The sequence below is a fragment of the Amblyomma mixtum genome, chromosome 5 (assembly GCF_055824585.1).
Source record: "Amblyomma mixtum isolate Tamu chromosome 5, ASM5582458v1, whole genome shotgun sequence".
Taxonomy (NCBI): Eukaryota; Metazoa; Arthropoda; class Arachnida; order Ixodida; family Ixodidae; genus Amblyomma; species Amblyomma mixtum.
The window spans coordinates 19771968-19788293 of NC_143016.1; the positions used below are offsets into that span (position 1 = coordinate 19771968).

Genomic DNA, 16326 nt, shown 5'->3' on the forward strand with positions numbered 1-16326 from the left:
GAAGGGCAATGGTAACTCAGGATGAGATTGTAAGAACGTGACGCTTCTCTTAATGAGGTGCAGGCTTACATTGTGAAGAAAGGCTACGAAACGTGCGTTTATGTTATTTCACCGCGAAAGTGATGAGAAATGCATTAACGTCATTTAAGGACACGCGGGCAGAAATAGCTTTCTTGTAACAATTTTTCACAAGCTCCACCTTCTCCTGCCGCCTTTTAACGTTTGGTCTATGTCTATGGCCCGAGAAGAGTCTCTGTATATCTTGCTACAAGCTTCTAACTTTTAATCAGCCGTTTTCACAATACAAGACAGAGTTTGAATTTATATTCCACTGATTAAAACTTAAACTTACTACTTCTGAAAAACTACCTTTACTATATTTTATGCCACAGACATAACAGTTCGGAGTGAAAAACTAAATAATGCTCCCATTACATGGAACAGCATAGAAGCCACATGCAAGAATGAAGAAATGTCTGTAATAATCAAGATAAATGTGCTAAAATTAATTAAATTGCCACGGGGAGGTATATAGCGCAAATTTAGAGAGAAAAACAGCGTGAAGGCTGCAGAGAAAATGCATAAACGATACGAGCGAGACGTATCCTGATTAACGAAACGCTCTGAATTTTTTCGCATCACTATGCCCACTTGTGCTGAGGCTGAATAGTTGGCAACGTAGTGTGCTCACCCCTGTCCGCTGTGCAGAGCTGGCAGGGGCTTCCCCATGCCTTGCCGACCGAGTTGCAGCACTCCGAGCGTAGCATGCTCCTCTTCACGTCGTTCTCGCACTGGCCATTCCTCACCGTCAGCCAGCACAGGCCCCGGCGGTTGTCTACGGTTGTGATGCGACAAGAGGGCAGTGGTCAGATACCCATTAGCAGGGTGCACACAAATTTCAGGGAAGAATAGCAGCGATTCAGAGAAATGGAACGAAACCGAAGAAGTGTTGGAAAACTAAAAGCCCCTGCGCACGAAGTTCGACCAAATGAAATGCTCAACCTTAGCACTGTGCTTTCAAAATCATCACCGAACGCCTCGTAGTAGGACGCGAGGCGGGACATCTTCGGGGCTATTACTTTAAACAATATAAAAGTTTGAATTTAAATGCTCCGGCTAGCGGTGTAGATCACAACATAAGCGCCAATGCCGGCCCCGTCGGCGGTATCGTTCACACGTGATTAATTTCCCCTCATAGCCTTTGTTGCAAAAGCCTGCCCAACAAACAAGTGTGGGTTATTTTGACCGAAATTGTAAACGTCTTCGTTATTCCCCCTTAATCGGCGAAAAGAAAGGTATGTTTTTCCTCTATACGGGCAGGAAACGTAGGCCTCACTGTCAACGATGCGTGCGGCCATTCTCACCGATGCAGACGTGCCTGGACGCGTCCAGCGTGGTGCCGGCCGGACATTCGCACCGATAGCTGCCAGGAGTGTTGACGCACGTTCCGCCCACGCAGACGTCCTTGCCAGAACTCAGGCACTCGTCCACGTCTGTGAATGACGTAACCGTAAACTTTGCTGTGTGCATGCACCTCGGCTTAGAGCGAGCAGAAGGTTTAAAAAGCAGGTAGTTTAAACTCTTCACGGCAACCACTGTAATTTGAAATTACGCTGATTATCCGTAAGATGCTGCTGATTCTATTTTTTTATTTTGGGCATACTATACGCTAAATTTTCCCCCAAGATGGAGGGGTGTAAAAAGTACTTTATTTCCAATTCATTTTTTATTTAAAATGCTGCCGATTTTATTGCAAGACCATAGCAGGGGCAATTAGTAGACCGCAAACAATGAATAATATAAACATATACATGTTCTTCAAGGGCAACACATGTGATCTAAAAGTAGGGGCAAAAAGAGACGAATTGGCCGTGGCGAAAAGATATATCGAAACACATAATCAACAACGGCCGAACTATCTTCACAATGCATTCAACATCGCATACATGACAGTGTTGTGATAATCTTATGAAGAGTTCGCAGTGCATTCATTAGACTGTGCGTACATCAAACACTCCATCTGTGACGCGAAAGAGGATAGGGCTTGAGTGCTAGTAATGTTATCATCAAACGATTTCATTCACTAATGGAGATCTCTGAATTCACTAATTCGTACTTGTAGACACCGGTTGAGGCGTACGTTTAGCTCAAGTCAAAAAGAAAAAGAAAACTGCCTGCTTTGTTTAATATATCAGGTAATTTCACACCAAAATATTGAAATACTGAGGTATATGTCACCCATAACACACCTATATGTCACACCTTGTTTTGAGCTTTAGCTTTAATCTACTAGAGGCATTTTGTCGCTTTTGTAACTTCTTCCTTTAAAACATCATGATTTCATCAATCAGTGCATTACACGAGCTTGATGTCAACTTTGAACTTATCTGGAATCAGTGTGAATACTCGACCAAAAATATTTAACCCCGTTCAGAGCTGACTTGACCGTTTCATCTCGTCTACACGTGAGGCTGCGAAATTAATGTAACTCGCGTAACGTATTCTTGACACTTGAACGAACTGCTGACTGACAGAAGAAAATTCATGGAATTTATTTAGTTTTCCTAAGCCCCATGAGCAGAGAGTAAGGAGTTCGTAAAAAGGAAAAGGTGAATGCCGATGTATGTATAAGTCAGCGTCTAGCAATGTCAATCTAAAATTGCCACTCATTTCGCGTTTTTCTTTTAAATTCTCTTTCGTCTATATATTTCTGGTTTGGGTCTCTTTTTCTGCTTTCACCACTATGCTTACATTCCTGACAGCATAAATCGGCGACTTCCGTTCAGGGTTCAACGTCGACGTATCGCGGATGAAAGGCTTCGCCACAGTTAACTTGTCTATGCAGTGAAACAAGCTTTACAGTAGTTCAATCGGGTAGGAAATGGGGCATAATTATTTCTGATCGCATTGACTCTACAGAGGGCAAAACAGATCTCTAAAACGATCGAACTGTGTATTCCGCAGCTCCCAAAGCCGCTGACACCAGGAAGGCAAAAAATTGCGATGAAATCATATGAGTTTAACTGACCGTGCTTACATCCAGACCATTTTTGACCAAATGTTTAGTTACTGCTCCCACCAGAGAGCCTTACAACGCGACTGACACAAGTGAAACAGTCGTCAGCTTTTCGCACTCGGAGGAAAAGTACTACTGATTTTCCTGAAGGCCTTTCTACTGGCCGAGTATCGCTCGATTCACTCAACCTGTCTCATGCTGGGCCATTTTATGTGCCTGGGCACTGTTCGTCGTCGAGGATCGTGGCCAAGGCGCTCACCTTCGCAGGCGCTGGTGTGCGTATTGTGCCTGTACCCGGTGGGGCAGGTGCACTGGTGGCTGCCTGGTGTGTTTCGGCAGAGACCGTTCTCGCAGAGGAGAAGGTTCACTTTGCACTCGTTGATGTCTGCGAGGAGAGGAGCAGAACAACTTAACTCAAAACTAGGGCCTTGGGAAAAGGAGCGCATATTCCTATAAAACCTATTTGCGGTTCTCAAAGTCTAAATGAACCTAAACCCTCCAGGGGGAAAGGGAAAGGCATGGGAAATAGAAGTGACGCCAGCGTTACGTGTGCATACTCACATCGTGTTGGCACTCACCTTCGCAAACCTTCCCCGTGCTGTCTACTTTGTATCCCGCGTTGCAGATGCAACGGTAGCTACCTCTTAAGTTCTCACAAGCTCCATTGGGGCAGATGTTCGGGTAGACCCAACATTCATTGATATCTGCGCATCGAAACAAAGTGGCGGACATATACAATCAGGGTTGAATCAGAAGAACAATCAAGATGAAACAGTTGAGAGGCGTCGACAAAATAGGCTGCTGACGGAGGCAGATGATGGAAAGTAAAAAAATAAGTTGCGCTCACAGGTTGCGTGTGAAAGGTAGACAACCGGTCTCTAAAGCGCTAAGGTCACGTGAGAAAAATAGGTTTTTACATGAGGAGACGGCACGCCTTTGCGATAGTAGACGTGCTTGTGCAACCGGTCTGATACGGTGATAAGAAGAAGAAAAGTGAAAGGTTTTCTCCAGAAAATGAAGACATATCGACAGCAATAGTGTAATACTATATCAAGTGCTTTTTTATCTTCCTAGCAACATATCAGCGCAGACGAACTCTACAATAATGCGTCTGTAATAACTATAAAAATAAAAATAGCAAAAAGCACGGTGTTTTCTGAAGCATTTTTGTCTTCCACACGTAAAAGAAAGGCTTCTCAGATAAAATACAATACTAGCAACTATCAGAATGCGCTTTCAGTTGAAAAGGTTAAACACATTGAAAATATTCTTTCGTTCTTTTGGTTGATCTTGTAGACATGACATTTCAGTCGTGAAACACAATCCGCAGTGTCTAAACATGCTGAAAGTTTTTTCTTTTTTGTTATATATGCTCGCTTTCATTAAGGAGTGGCTTCTGTGTTTATCGCTCGAACATACGGATTTAGATCATTAAGGAACGTCGACTGAAATGCGACGCCGTCTCAAGCCTTCTATTTCTGAACAGCTTGGAGAAAGCGTCAACATTCAGTAGCTAGAAAGTTAACTCTTTCCTGTCCGCGCCTATTCCCATCGATAGCCCGCTATCGATGGTTTCAAGTTTGTATTTTCCAGCTTTTTGAAGCGTTCCAGGACAACTCGCGCTATCCAGTGTGAAATAAAGCAACTCTTCTTTCAGTTTCGCTTTTTGTTTGACTTTTTCCGCCAAGCGGTGATTTTGGAAGCCCCTCCGGAGTCAGCTGACCGGCGCTCCTTGTTTCCATCATGGCGTCGACGTCGCGCGCTGCTGCTGCGCCGAAACCGCGCGTTTCCACAGAAATTGATGCTCCTGAGAGTTCGTTTTTGGACAAGAACAGCAGCAGTGAGGATTCAGAAGACGACTTCGGCTCTTCAGACTTCAGCACCGACAGCGAAATTGCGTCAGACCGACCCGGAACGTCAACACCATGCCCCGGTAAGTTTCGTTTTCTCCCCCGAAATGTTCCGGTTTTGCTGCGCGCTTATCGGAAAAGATCAGAGTGTTCTGAAGGTCATTACTTTTATCTGCAGGGTGTCAACGTCTTTCGGGCGGGATTACTTGCCGCCGGCAGCGCAGAAAGTCGTGTTTTCGGCTCGAAGACAGCCAGGGGTCGACCTCGGCGTTGCGCGCCGGAGTGTTGCACGGACTCGGCGGCGCGGTCGTCAACAGCTTCATACTTTTTGACGCGCATCGCCAGGAGCATCCCGAAGCGCCAGAATTGTCGAGGACATCAAGATTTGATCAGTTCGTGTTCAGACTTGAATTGATCGAGCAACTGCTCGGATTTGATGAGCCACATCCTGAGGACCCCAATGTTCGCCCTCTGTTTCCGCCTCGTGATTCACCTCAGGGACTGCAGCACAAGCCGCAGAAAATGCAAAGTACCGGAACTGCAAATTGTGCTACGAAGAAAAAAAGGTGCAACAAAAAACAAATGTTTTCTGTGAGACATGTGCGGCCAACCTCTGCTTCACGGCAACAAGGAACTGTTTCGCGCGGTGGCATGATAGTCGCTAGGACTACTGTTTCCTTTCCTAGCCCAGCTAATACTGTTTGCAGCAAACTAAAATTTGTTGCAATGTTGCATCGATCCCTGTTGTAAAAAATGTATATTTTGAAATTTTTTTATGTTTTATTTTTGTGACGAAACTTTGATGTTTTCGTGTGTTTTTTCTTTGTAACTACAATTTTCTTTCTGATAACTGTTTTTTTCATCTCTTACTCAATAAACATGTTGACTGTGACTACTAACAATGTGAAGAGAATTTCCTCCTCTACAATTCGGTACCATACACTCCTGTACCAAGCAAGTTTTGTTAAAGAAAAAAAAGATTAATGATATGACCTGAAAACCACCATTTTCCCCGCGGACAGGAAAGAGTTAAGCGAGGATGACTTTACGCATTGGGGTTGATCCACCACGAAAAAAGTCGAACGGCAGCTACGCAGGCCGACTGCCGGACACGTCTAGACGGCGTACCTTCTCCGTCGATTCCGGCACCGCTGCCGTTGGGGCAGAGGCGCGAATACTCGATGCTGCCGGGCTGCGGGCAGGGCGTACACTGGCTTCCCCAGGCGGCGAGCGTGGAGCCGTGCTGGGGTGCGGCGCAGCAGCACGCCGACTTCTTTACCAGCATCGGGGATGGCTGGCCGCAATCCCCATTCTTGTACCACGAGTAGCAGTAGTCGCGCCGGGAGTCTGCGCGCACGGCAGTGCAACAGTGACTTCAGTTTGACCTTTATTCTGTACAAGCTCTCTTCGCATTAGCTTGCAATTTATGAATTGCAATTGATGTTCTCCACGAAGGTGGAATTGGCAGTAAACACCGGAGGGCTAGCTTAGGTGCATTGGCCGGCTGTTATGGCGGTAAGTGCCCTTGCTGACGTATAGGTCTATGAGTTTTTGTAGTGTTCACATTACAAATTATTTAGGACTGTACAGAAGCATCATTTGCATAAAAACTAATGTCTCTAGAGCAAGAAAAAATATTAGCGCTACTGGTTTTTCTTTTTTTTTTCAAGATGATTATTACATTGGGGCCTCTATTCTCAAAGCCGCCGTTGTGCCCGTGCCAGAAATTATGTCAACGCATGCTACTACGATGTATTAGGCAACAGTAATCACTGCTGGATATGTATAACTGCTCCACAAGAAACAATGCAGTAGATGAGACAAGACAGACGCACAAAAACATTGTTATGCATTTTGCTGTAGCAAGAGTCCGGAGCGGAATTGTTTACGAGGACACCAAGCAGTCTGCATTCTCGGAGTTCTTTGTAGCACGAAACACGCAGCTTAAGATGTGTAGCAAAAACATTTTTTTCAGTCTTCATGTTGCACAATATAGAGAGAAGCACTACTTCCTCACGTTGCATGCTCCTAAAGGACGAATAAACACAAAGTGCTGCTTACCGACACAAGATCTGCCACCCGGCCCAAGGCTGTAGCCGTCGTCGCAAAGGCAGCGGAAACTGCCCACTGTGTTCTCGCACCGTCCGTTGCCACACACGTTGTCAAGCTCGTGGCACTCGTCAATGTCTGCAGTGTAAGAGATAAGAGTCGGTTACCCCTCTTCGTCACAGTTCACAACACCGCTCGCAAGGCAAATGTGTGAACAATCTTACGCCATTGTTTATTCTAAAACGGACACTGAGGTCAACGTCTTATACGAGGGGGTACCCAAAAGAAACCGGACTTATTTTTGTTCGAACTTATTTGTTCACATTTTAAGCACAGACCTTCAATCTGCTTCAAAGTATTCCCCACTTGCAATGATACGCTTGTCAAATCTTTCATTCTGTTTTTCAAAACATTGTTTAAATTCATCTTTTGTGATGCTTGACAGTGCCTCCGTCGTTTTTTTCTTCACCTCAGCAACATCAGCGAAACGCTTTCCATTCACCTATTTTTTCATTCTAGGAAACAAAGAAAGTAGCACGGGGCAAGGTCGGGAGAGTATGAGATTTGAGGAATAGGGGTCATGCCATTTTTGGTCCAAAATTGTCGTAGAGGCAGGGCTGTGTGAGCAGGGGCATTGCCATGATGGAAAAACCAGTCACCCGACCGCCACAAATCTGGCCGCTTCCACCGCACACTGTTGCCCAATCTTTTCAAAACATCCAAGTAGAAAGCTTGGCTAACTGTCTGACCCTGCGGAACAAATTCTCAATGGACGACTCCTCTCACGTCGAAAAAACAAATCAGCATTGTTTTGAGGTTTGGTTTCACCTGACGAGCTTTCTTGAGGCGAGGTAAATTTGAAGTTTTCCATTGGCATGATTGTTGCTTTGATTCAGGATTCGATTCAGGAACACTTGAGTTGTCCCCATAGCATCGTCCTTGTACGTCTTTCTTAATATTTCAAGAGTTTCCATTCAACTTTTTCCGAGCAAAAATCAGAATTTCACCGGCGCACGCTGTTCACGAAAATCAGCCATTGCAAAAACGACATTCACACAAAACAGTCGTCACTCTAAAGCTCTGCCTAAACTAGTCTGACCTCCTTCAACGACGGCACTCGGCTTACTGACTCTGGAATGTTCGTTCTATGCGCTCCTAGTGGCAAAACGTGGTACCACAGAAGCTTTGCCGACCAAAAAATTTAGTCCGGTTTCTTTTGGGTACCCCCTCGTAGTTCACAGCAAAAAATGATTCTCTATCTGTTTCCGGCTATGTTGAACGGAGGCGGATTTAAGTTGGGGCGGGCTGTATCACTCCTGTGGAGGCAAGCAGTGACGCGTAAAATGGTGGTGGTGGTGAAACATTTATCGTGCATTAAATTTTTACAAAGAGGTGATTGGGGTAGGCCCTATTGGCCCTTTCCCCTAACAATACTAGGTGGAGCCCCTAATCCGGGGCCCCATTTGCAAGCAACGCCGCCCGCGTCCGGTGAACCAAGGCCTTTTGGGTCTTTAGGTCCTGACAGCCAATCAGGGCCGCCTCCAAGTCCTCTCTGGTGGGGTTGGAGTTGGGGGAGATAGATGGGTTTAATTGACACGCCCAAACCATGTGGAAGGTGTCAGCCACCTTCCCACAGAACTGGCACGTGCCATCAAAGGATGTGTTGAAATATTTAAGTACCGCCGGGCACAGTACAGTGTTAGTAAGAATTTTGATGAGGAGGCGCTCGTCAGCGCGATCCAGTCCCTTACAGGGAGCCGGGTAGCGCCGGTGCTCCTCCTTGTAGTAATCGGTGATGTGTTTGAATGTAAGGGCCAGATTGTCTGATTGGGAGTAGGCTTCCAAGGACAGGGATATAGCCCGGGGAGAGAGTGCGCGGGCGGCCTGATCGGCCTGATCGTTTCCTTGGAGTCCCTGGTGACTGGGGGCCCAAATCAGGTTACGTGGAGTTGGATCTTCGCATCGGCAGCTATATTCTAGAATGCGCTAGGCAAGCGGGGGAGCCCAGCCCAACTCATAGTTCCGACAGGCCCCTCGCGAGTCGGTTATGATGTGTTTTGACTTGGGATTGGTGAGAGCCAGAGCAATGGCTATCTCCTCCGCGTGTGTTGCGCTGTAGGCTTTGAAAGTGAGCCCGTTAACTGTGTTTGTGTTGTGTACGACTGCGGCCGTGTACCACCCCCCGTGGTGTGGGCCGGCAACGTCCACGTTGTGGTCTTCTCTGGACATGTTGCGGGGAAGGGGTCGCTTTCCTCAATATGGTAGTCATGTTTGATGTGTAGCCGGTCCAAGAGGCGGCGACCGGACGTGGTCTGTGCAAGACGCGTGTATTGGTTGACTAAGTGGGCTTCTCGAAGCTCCCGGAATAATGAAAAGGCGAACAAAAAGTTGGAGGGGGCACTTAAGCTCTGCCTTAAGGGTATAACGCTACAGCGTTTATGGGTTAATGACCATATATGCGGAATTGGACATTCTGTGCTTTAAATTGATAGATCGCTGGCAGTCCACATGCCACTCCTGGCGCAGTGGTGCAGTGGTGTAGCGATGCGCCACGGCCCTGCGATGCCAGGTGCTGCCACTGGTGGGCCTTGTGAGATCCTGGTTTCTATTTCCGAGCAACCTCAAGGTCACGGAGAGAGGCTTCGGACAAACATCGGCGAAATCTGAGATTGGGTGTTTAGTGCTCGCGCGCTAAAAGCATTGGTGTATAGGTAATAAAATCCCTACGGTCGATTTTAGCTCACCGAGATTGTGTATTTGTAGACGAATAGCATACTCCGTAAAACGGTCCCAGTTCTTGTTTGCTACCTGAGCCTCACCAGCATCGACTAGGGTGTCTACTCTGTCTTTTCTCACTCACCGATGCAGTGATGGTGGTCAGGAGACTCCTTGAAGCCCGCGTTACAGCGGCATTTTACGCCACCGTCCGTGTTCACGCATATGCCGTTGCGGCACATGTCTGTAGTCTCACACTCGTTGATGTCTGGAAGAGTGGGAGGAATTTGTGCGAGGCACAACAATACTTAAGAGGGAAAACTCGTTATCACTCTGCGCCATTTTTAATTTGTAGTCTTACGCATGAAATAAAGTGTCACGCACTTGACTACGTATAACGCAGTTATGATTGCTCGGGTTGCGGTACGACATTTATCGGTTCATAAATTAGACCTAACCCGTCTCCGCTTGAGATGAACGCTAGAGACCGCAGATGGCAATGCTATTGTTTACACACTACACACTATTTAGAAACTGCTGACCTTTATATTCTTCACCGAAATGTCAGGAAAGGCTTCGTCAAGTGCTCACCTACACAGAACTGGCCGTCCTGCGACCAGACGTAGCCGTTTTTGCAGGTGCATCGGTAACTCCCAGGTGTGTTCTCGCATACGCCACCTCGTAGGCAGATCTGGCTGTTCTCGGCGCATTCGTTGATGTCTGCGTGAACAACTCATGCTACAGAAAACTGCAGCCACTGAAGGGAGGAGAACTGTTCCGCCGCACAGCACCAATCAGAGCTGCTTGGCTCGTCAAAGCCTGTCAGTATCCATTCATTGCACTGACATAATTTTTCCTTCCCTCCCTCTTTCATTTCACGAATAAGTAAATAAATTAAAAAAAATTTGATTTCTGGTGTCCCTTTAAATTAAATTTACATGTATGCAGCAAACCTGAGCCTTACGTTTTTTAGAGGCGTCTGCAGAAGCATTCCCTCACTGCATTAGCTACACTGTTTAACGGTACTCTTAACACGTGGTTCACTTACCGATGCAGGCGTGGCCGCTGGGTGATAGCGTGAATCCAGGATTGCAGACGCACTTGTACGAGCCTGCCATGTTGACGCAGCGCCCGTTCCCACACATGCCACTCTCCGCGCACTCGTCACGATCTGCGTCGCAGCGAGCACAGTTGCATCTTCAGGTCTGTGCAACACTCAGTAGTGGCCGTCTCTGTCGCTTCTTGGAGAGTTTTTTCCTTTTGAAGTTTGTTAAATGCTGCCATTACGCAGACTCGCCAGTGATTTGCTAAAGCCTTGGTTTGTGCCACTGAGGAAGCGCTGACTTGACCGTATATAGTGCTGCGAACTCTTTATTGAGGAAGGGAAGATAAGTATTTGAGTTTCGCACTCCGGACAGTTTTCGAGAACGCAATCATTGCTTCGCCCCATGTTTTCGTCTGTCTTGCTCAGGTTTATTTTATCGCTTTTCCAGTTATGCTTTTCTTTGCTTTCCTCACTGCTTTTTTTAAAATGCGGGAGTGAAAGTCTACCTACAACACTGGGATTTTTTTTTATATGTGTTACATGGAGAAATATGCACAGCCGTTATTCCTTATTGCGATGGTTCCTTGAAGAAGTTTTTTTTAGCACTAAAAAAATGAGGACACAGAAACAAAGAAGTACACAGCACGGGCGCTGCCTGTGTACTCGAATGCTTCACCAACTAGACCCACAACGTGTTTTGTTAAGTGATCCTTACTGTTGCTGTTGTTACTGTTGAAAACTTTTATTGTCCAACAGATAAGGACCGCACCGCCTGGGCCGCTCTGCCTCACCCCCCTTTACGGGGGAGGGGACTTAGGAGCGGCCAAGCCGCACGGGATGGTCGCAGTCGATGCTGGACGGGTTGGTTTCGCCGGCGGCCTCTTCTGCCACTTGGACGGCGATGAGTTGGAGCTCAGGGTCCGATCTCCGCAACAAGGTTTCCCAGGCTTCCCTACTGCTAATGTTTTGCGCCCTGCCTGGGGCGTAAGTGCACTCCCAAATTATATGGTCGAGGGTTCCTCTCGCCCCACACTTTTTACATTTATCGTCCTCGCAGTCCGATCGGATATGTTTATTTAGTACTGGGTTTGGGTATACTCCAGTCTGCAGGCGTCTCCACGCCGTTGCCTGACTCCTATTTAACGCCGTGTTTGGTCGGGGAAAACACCTCCGGCATTGCTTGTAGTGTTCTGTAATCTCTTGATACGAGATTAATCGCCCTTCTCTATCATGTTCGGCCTGAGCCGACCCTCCCTGTACAGCTCGGAGGTAGAGATCTCGAGCTGCACTGAGGGCCGCCTCGTTACCGCTGACAGATTCGTGCGCCGGAGTCCAGATGATGTTGATCGTACTATCAATCGCTCCTTGTGTTAAAATTTTGGTGGTGAGGGGGTTTACCCTCCTTCTACTGAAAATTTGGATTGCAGTTTTACTGTCGCTAATAATGTATCTAGCTTTGGTGCCAGCGCAAGCGATCGCTATCGCGGCTTCGTCCGCTATCTCGGTTTCTTTCCCTAGTATGGTGGCCTCCGTGATGAGGGTGACCCCCCCCCCCCCCCCCATCTACCACCGCTACGGTTATATATCGACTGTGTCTGTCCCCTGCCGCATCCACGTAGGCGACTTCATTTCGGGGTTTGCCCCGATATATTGTTTCTATCGCTTCCGCCCTTTTCTGTCGCCTTTCCTTATTATAAATCTTGGGGTGCATTGCGCTCAAAAGCCAGCTGAAAAGAATCAGCGCAGCCGCCGTTCGCTCTTTAACAATCGTTCGCTGTGGCTGTGGCGACGAGTGTAAAGCGTCCGTCCCTTACCGCTGCAGTCCGTGCCATCCGGAGTGGTGTCGAATCCGCGCGGGCAGAAGCAACGGAAGCTGCCCACGCTGTTGACACAGCTGCCCAGGGAGCAGTACTTGGTGTCCTTGCACTCGTCCACGTCTGCGAACGGTAGAGATCAGGCGAAACGTCATTGTTCATGCCGCGGGATGACTGCCCTCTCTCTCCCTTATAGCAATGAAGGTTCAGCACTCTCCTAGTTTTATTACATTCTGAAAACCATTTGCCTGCCTTCAGTCTCTGCACAAAACTCGCCGCTTCGGTGGCTAGTCGGCCGCTGTCGCGACGCCATCGTTTTGAGACCATATATCGGCCTCAATGACGGCTGCCGACGGAATTCCGTCTAATGGGGCTAGTAAAGCTTTTTTATTAAAACATGTCGAAGAAGCAGCCTTGAACATTGCAGACAGCGGTTGTTTAGGAGCGCAGCGTTTGGTGTCAATTAAGGTTCGCGGACGTGCGAGACGTAATGAAGAAGGGTATGAGTTTCAGCCAGTTGGTGGAACACAACTCGCCCGAAGAACCGCAGAAAACACCCGGCAATGTTAACAGCTTTGTTGCGTCTCTTTCCGCCAGCCTTTCTTTATGGTCCTTCGGGATTTATATGAGATATGTCATGCTCGTTTCCGTGTACAGAATATCTAATCTAAAATAAAGTGGACTGACTGCAATTGAGGTCTTCGTGCTCCAATTTCTCCGATGTTAGACTTTATTTTGCTTCAGCCTGCTCGCACAGGACATACTTCTTAATGTCAGTTATAAAGATTAAGCGCTGTATGCACAAGAACAATTCATGCGATGTGGTTTGAGACGTTGTATACAGTAAAGAAAAAACTGGTTGGCTCTACTCAGCACTTCAGAAGTCGATGGCAGAATTAAGAATATCATGTGCAGGAAAAAAAAAAGCGCTTGCTTTATAGGGATGAAAACGGCGACGCATAAAACGGCATGAGCAAAAGACTTGATCAGAGGCCTATGAAGACTAATGCTTGACTGCTCGCGTCGATAGACCTAAAAACGTTTGTAGTGTGCTGACGCGGAAAACATATTTGTGTTGTTTCCGAGAAATCCACCTCTGTCAATGGCGTACTTTGCATCTATCTCATCCACTGTACAAATTCCCGTCTTGCTTCATATGATGAAATGATCACCACGAAGTCTCGCAACGTCTGCGGGCTCCAGCGCTTGAAGAATGCCGCAGTTGAAATATGGAACGCTGTTTCGCAACATAAATGCACACATCTAACAACGTGCAGGCTAAAAATTACTCATTTCACTTATAGTAACATATTTCACTATTAACAACATTGTTTACTAAAATAATTTTATGTAACCTAGTTTCACTAGAAATTATCTTTAGCGACCAATTACTTGACTTGTTTTCATGCATGATGTAATACTGAGTACGATAACTATTCAAAGAAGCACTGCAAAAAAAAAAAAAGTTGCAATTCAACAAGACTTGCCGGCATCAATATTCTGAATTTCTATGGCTTCACTAATTTACGTTAGCGTGCAATAAGAAATTGTATCATGCCTCTTTTTTCTCAGGCTACTATAGTGTAGTGGCTCATCGGCAGCTCAGTTATACTCGTTTTGTGTTATCGTCATTAATTTGTTTTGGAACTCAGTGATCATGCTGACATGATGCATCTTCCAGAGCTTTTGTTTATACCTTACACGAATCCCATTCTTACTCATTCATTCTCTTACCAAGGTATAAAAGGGAAAAGTCTTTCTGCGACGGCTCTGATATTACTTATTTTGCTTTACGCGTGTACGGCATTGCTTCTGCTAACGATATCCTGCAAATTGATTTTTAAATAGCCCACGGCTACGAATCCCTCTTACTGTGTGTAAAAAAGAAATATAACCAGTCCTACACCGTTGAGACCTGAAGGCGCCCCTTCTTCCTCCCTCCCCCGCCACCTAGACTGAAGCGGAAGTAAAATACGTTCAGGCGCCGAAAGGCTCTGTTGACACCGCCAAGAAACCGTGGGCGCGGTTCAACGACACGCAAACACGTCTAGCTATGTCCCTCGTGCAAACAGCGAGACCAGGACGCAGCGCGCGTATGTGTTCAGTGTTAGTGGCAATGGGGGTAGTGCTTCTTCGCATAGGCGGCCAGACCTTTGCAGCTCTTGTTGTCGGGCGTGGGCTTGAAGCCGGTGTCGCACTCGCACCGGTAGCCCGTGTGCGTGTTGACGCAGCGGCCGTGCTCGCAGAGTCCCGGCCGCAGGTCGCACTCGTTGACCGCCATCTGTTCCAGCGATCTGCAGATATGTTTATATTCAGCTGCGTGCAGAACAAGAGAAACGGGGAAAACGCAACGTCAGCCGGGTCAGAGCAGAAGCGCCACTTCGTCGCGCATTGTCTGCAGAGTGGTCTACTGTACCGCCGCCCTGCCGTTAGGATAAAACGGTTAAAGGAATATCGCGCAGTGAGTTATCTGTGGTAATCGCTGGGCAGGTCGGCAGCTTATTTGAATGAATGCAGCGCTTCAAACGCGAAGAGATTAGCTCAGCTGATCTAATAGCTTGCTTTAGATGGCGAATGACCCTGGCATTAACAGTGACATCTTAAAATAACAAATTTATGACCTCGATTGTGATCCTTCTCACTCGAAAAAAAAAAAAAACGACAGAATCATGCCCAAAATATGAACAAAATGCAACAAAATGTTTTGTCGATTTTTCTGTATCGTAATGTTTTTCTGTAGTTTTGTGGATACGACTTACTATAGCACAATGCTACAGAAAATTATCTTGTTACTACAAAAACTTCTGTTGTTAGCGCAAGTTTATTGAAGAAATGACTACAAAAAGTGTATTGTGATGACATTTATGTTTTGTTTTTCGACAGTTTTATGTTATCATAATACCAGGTTTGAACGGTGGATAAATATGCAGAGCCTGAACAGTTAAAATGACCTGAATTGGTAACAAAACATGTGTGATGTCGCGGAAAACGTTGTGTGAAGTTTTATGCTAAAAAAAATGTATGATCTGGTTTCAAAGACCTCTACGATCATTCGTGCATAACTAGGAGCAAATGAACAATGAGGCAACACAGCATGAACAGTTGTCAACTTACCAAAAGTTATAAGAAATCAGAATAAATATGTATGTCGTCATGCTGCAGAACACGATCGCAAGGCATCTATGACCATGACTGCAGTCGTCACAGACAAATACGGGGCAGTTAAGAACAGCTACTCCATAATAGGCACCACCCCAGAAGAAGCAAGAGAGGTGGCCATCGCCCTAGCTATTGCTACGGCCGACGTCCGCACCAATACCAGCAATAGTAAGATAGGCGTCCGCAACTACGCCTGCGGCTTTGTCTTCCCAAATGCACATCGCATGCTTGAAGGTACCCCAGCACCACAATCGAAAATCACTTTTATCTGGACTCCAGCTCACTCTTGACTCACAGGAAATCCAACTATCTACACTTCACCCTGAGAATTGGCCTACCGGACGAGGGAAATTACCGGGTGATAGACAGCGTCTGGGTTCAGGGGTAGCCCCCAAACTTACCAAGAAATTACATCACCATACCGACTGTCGCGGACCGTCTATCCACCCGCGCACAAGTCGCTGACATAAACCCAAGCGAACGCGTGGCGGCGGCGGCTACAGACAAATGCCTACCCGCACCCGCGTCCAGGCGTCCGCCTCGCGGGCAAGAGGACCGGGGTTCGAATCCCGGTGCCATGCAACTCTCCACCGGGTTAAAAAATGGCTGAGGCTTAGCTAAGGTTAAGCCTAGTCCGATGCGAAGCATATTGATGGCTAGGCTTGGTATACATGGCTT

General features: G+C 46.8%; 1 protein-coding gene across 1 annotated transcript in view; it reads right to left on the minus strand.

Moving 5' to 3' along the window:
* Positions 1–16326, minus strand: part of LOC149341442 (fibrillin-1-like) — a 100671-nt gene that overhangs the window by 52312 nt on the left and 32033 nt on the right. The window contains exons 9-19 of the mRNA XM_089543549.1: positions 14641–14805; positions 12490–12612; positions 10679–10801; positions 10222–10350; positions 9776–9898; positions 6928–7053; positions 5995–6213; positions 3595–3720; positions 3276–3401; positions 1365–1493; positions 692–835 (exon numbers count right to left, since the gene is read on the minus strand). Of these exons, the coding sequence (XP_089399675.1) occupies positions 692–835; positions 1365–1493; positions 3276–3401; positions 3595–3720; positions 5995–6213; positions 6928–7053; positions 9776–9898; positions 10222–10350; positions 10679–10801; positions 12490–12612; positions 14641–14805 (1533 nt within the window). The remainder of the gene's footprint in view (positions 1–691; positions 836–1364; positions 1494–3275; positions 3402–3594; positions 3721–5994; positions 6214–6927; positions 7054–9775; positions 9899–10221; positions 10351–10678; positions 10802–12489; positions 12613–14640; positions 14806–16326) is intronic.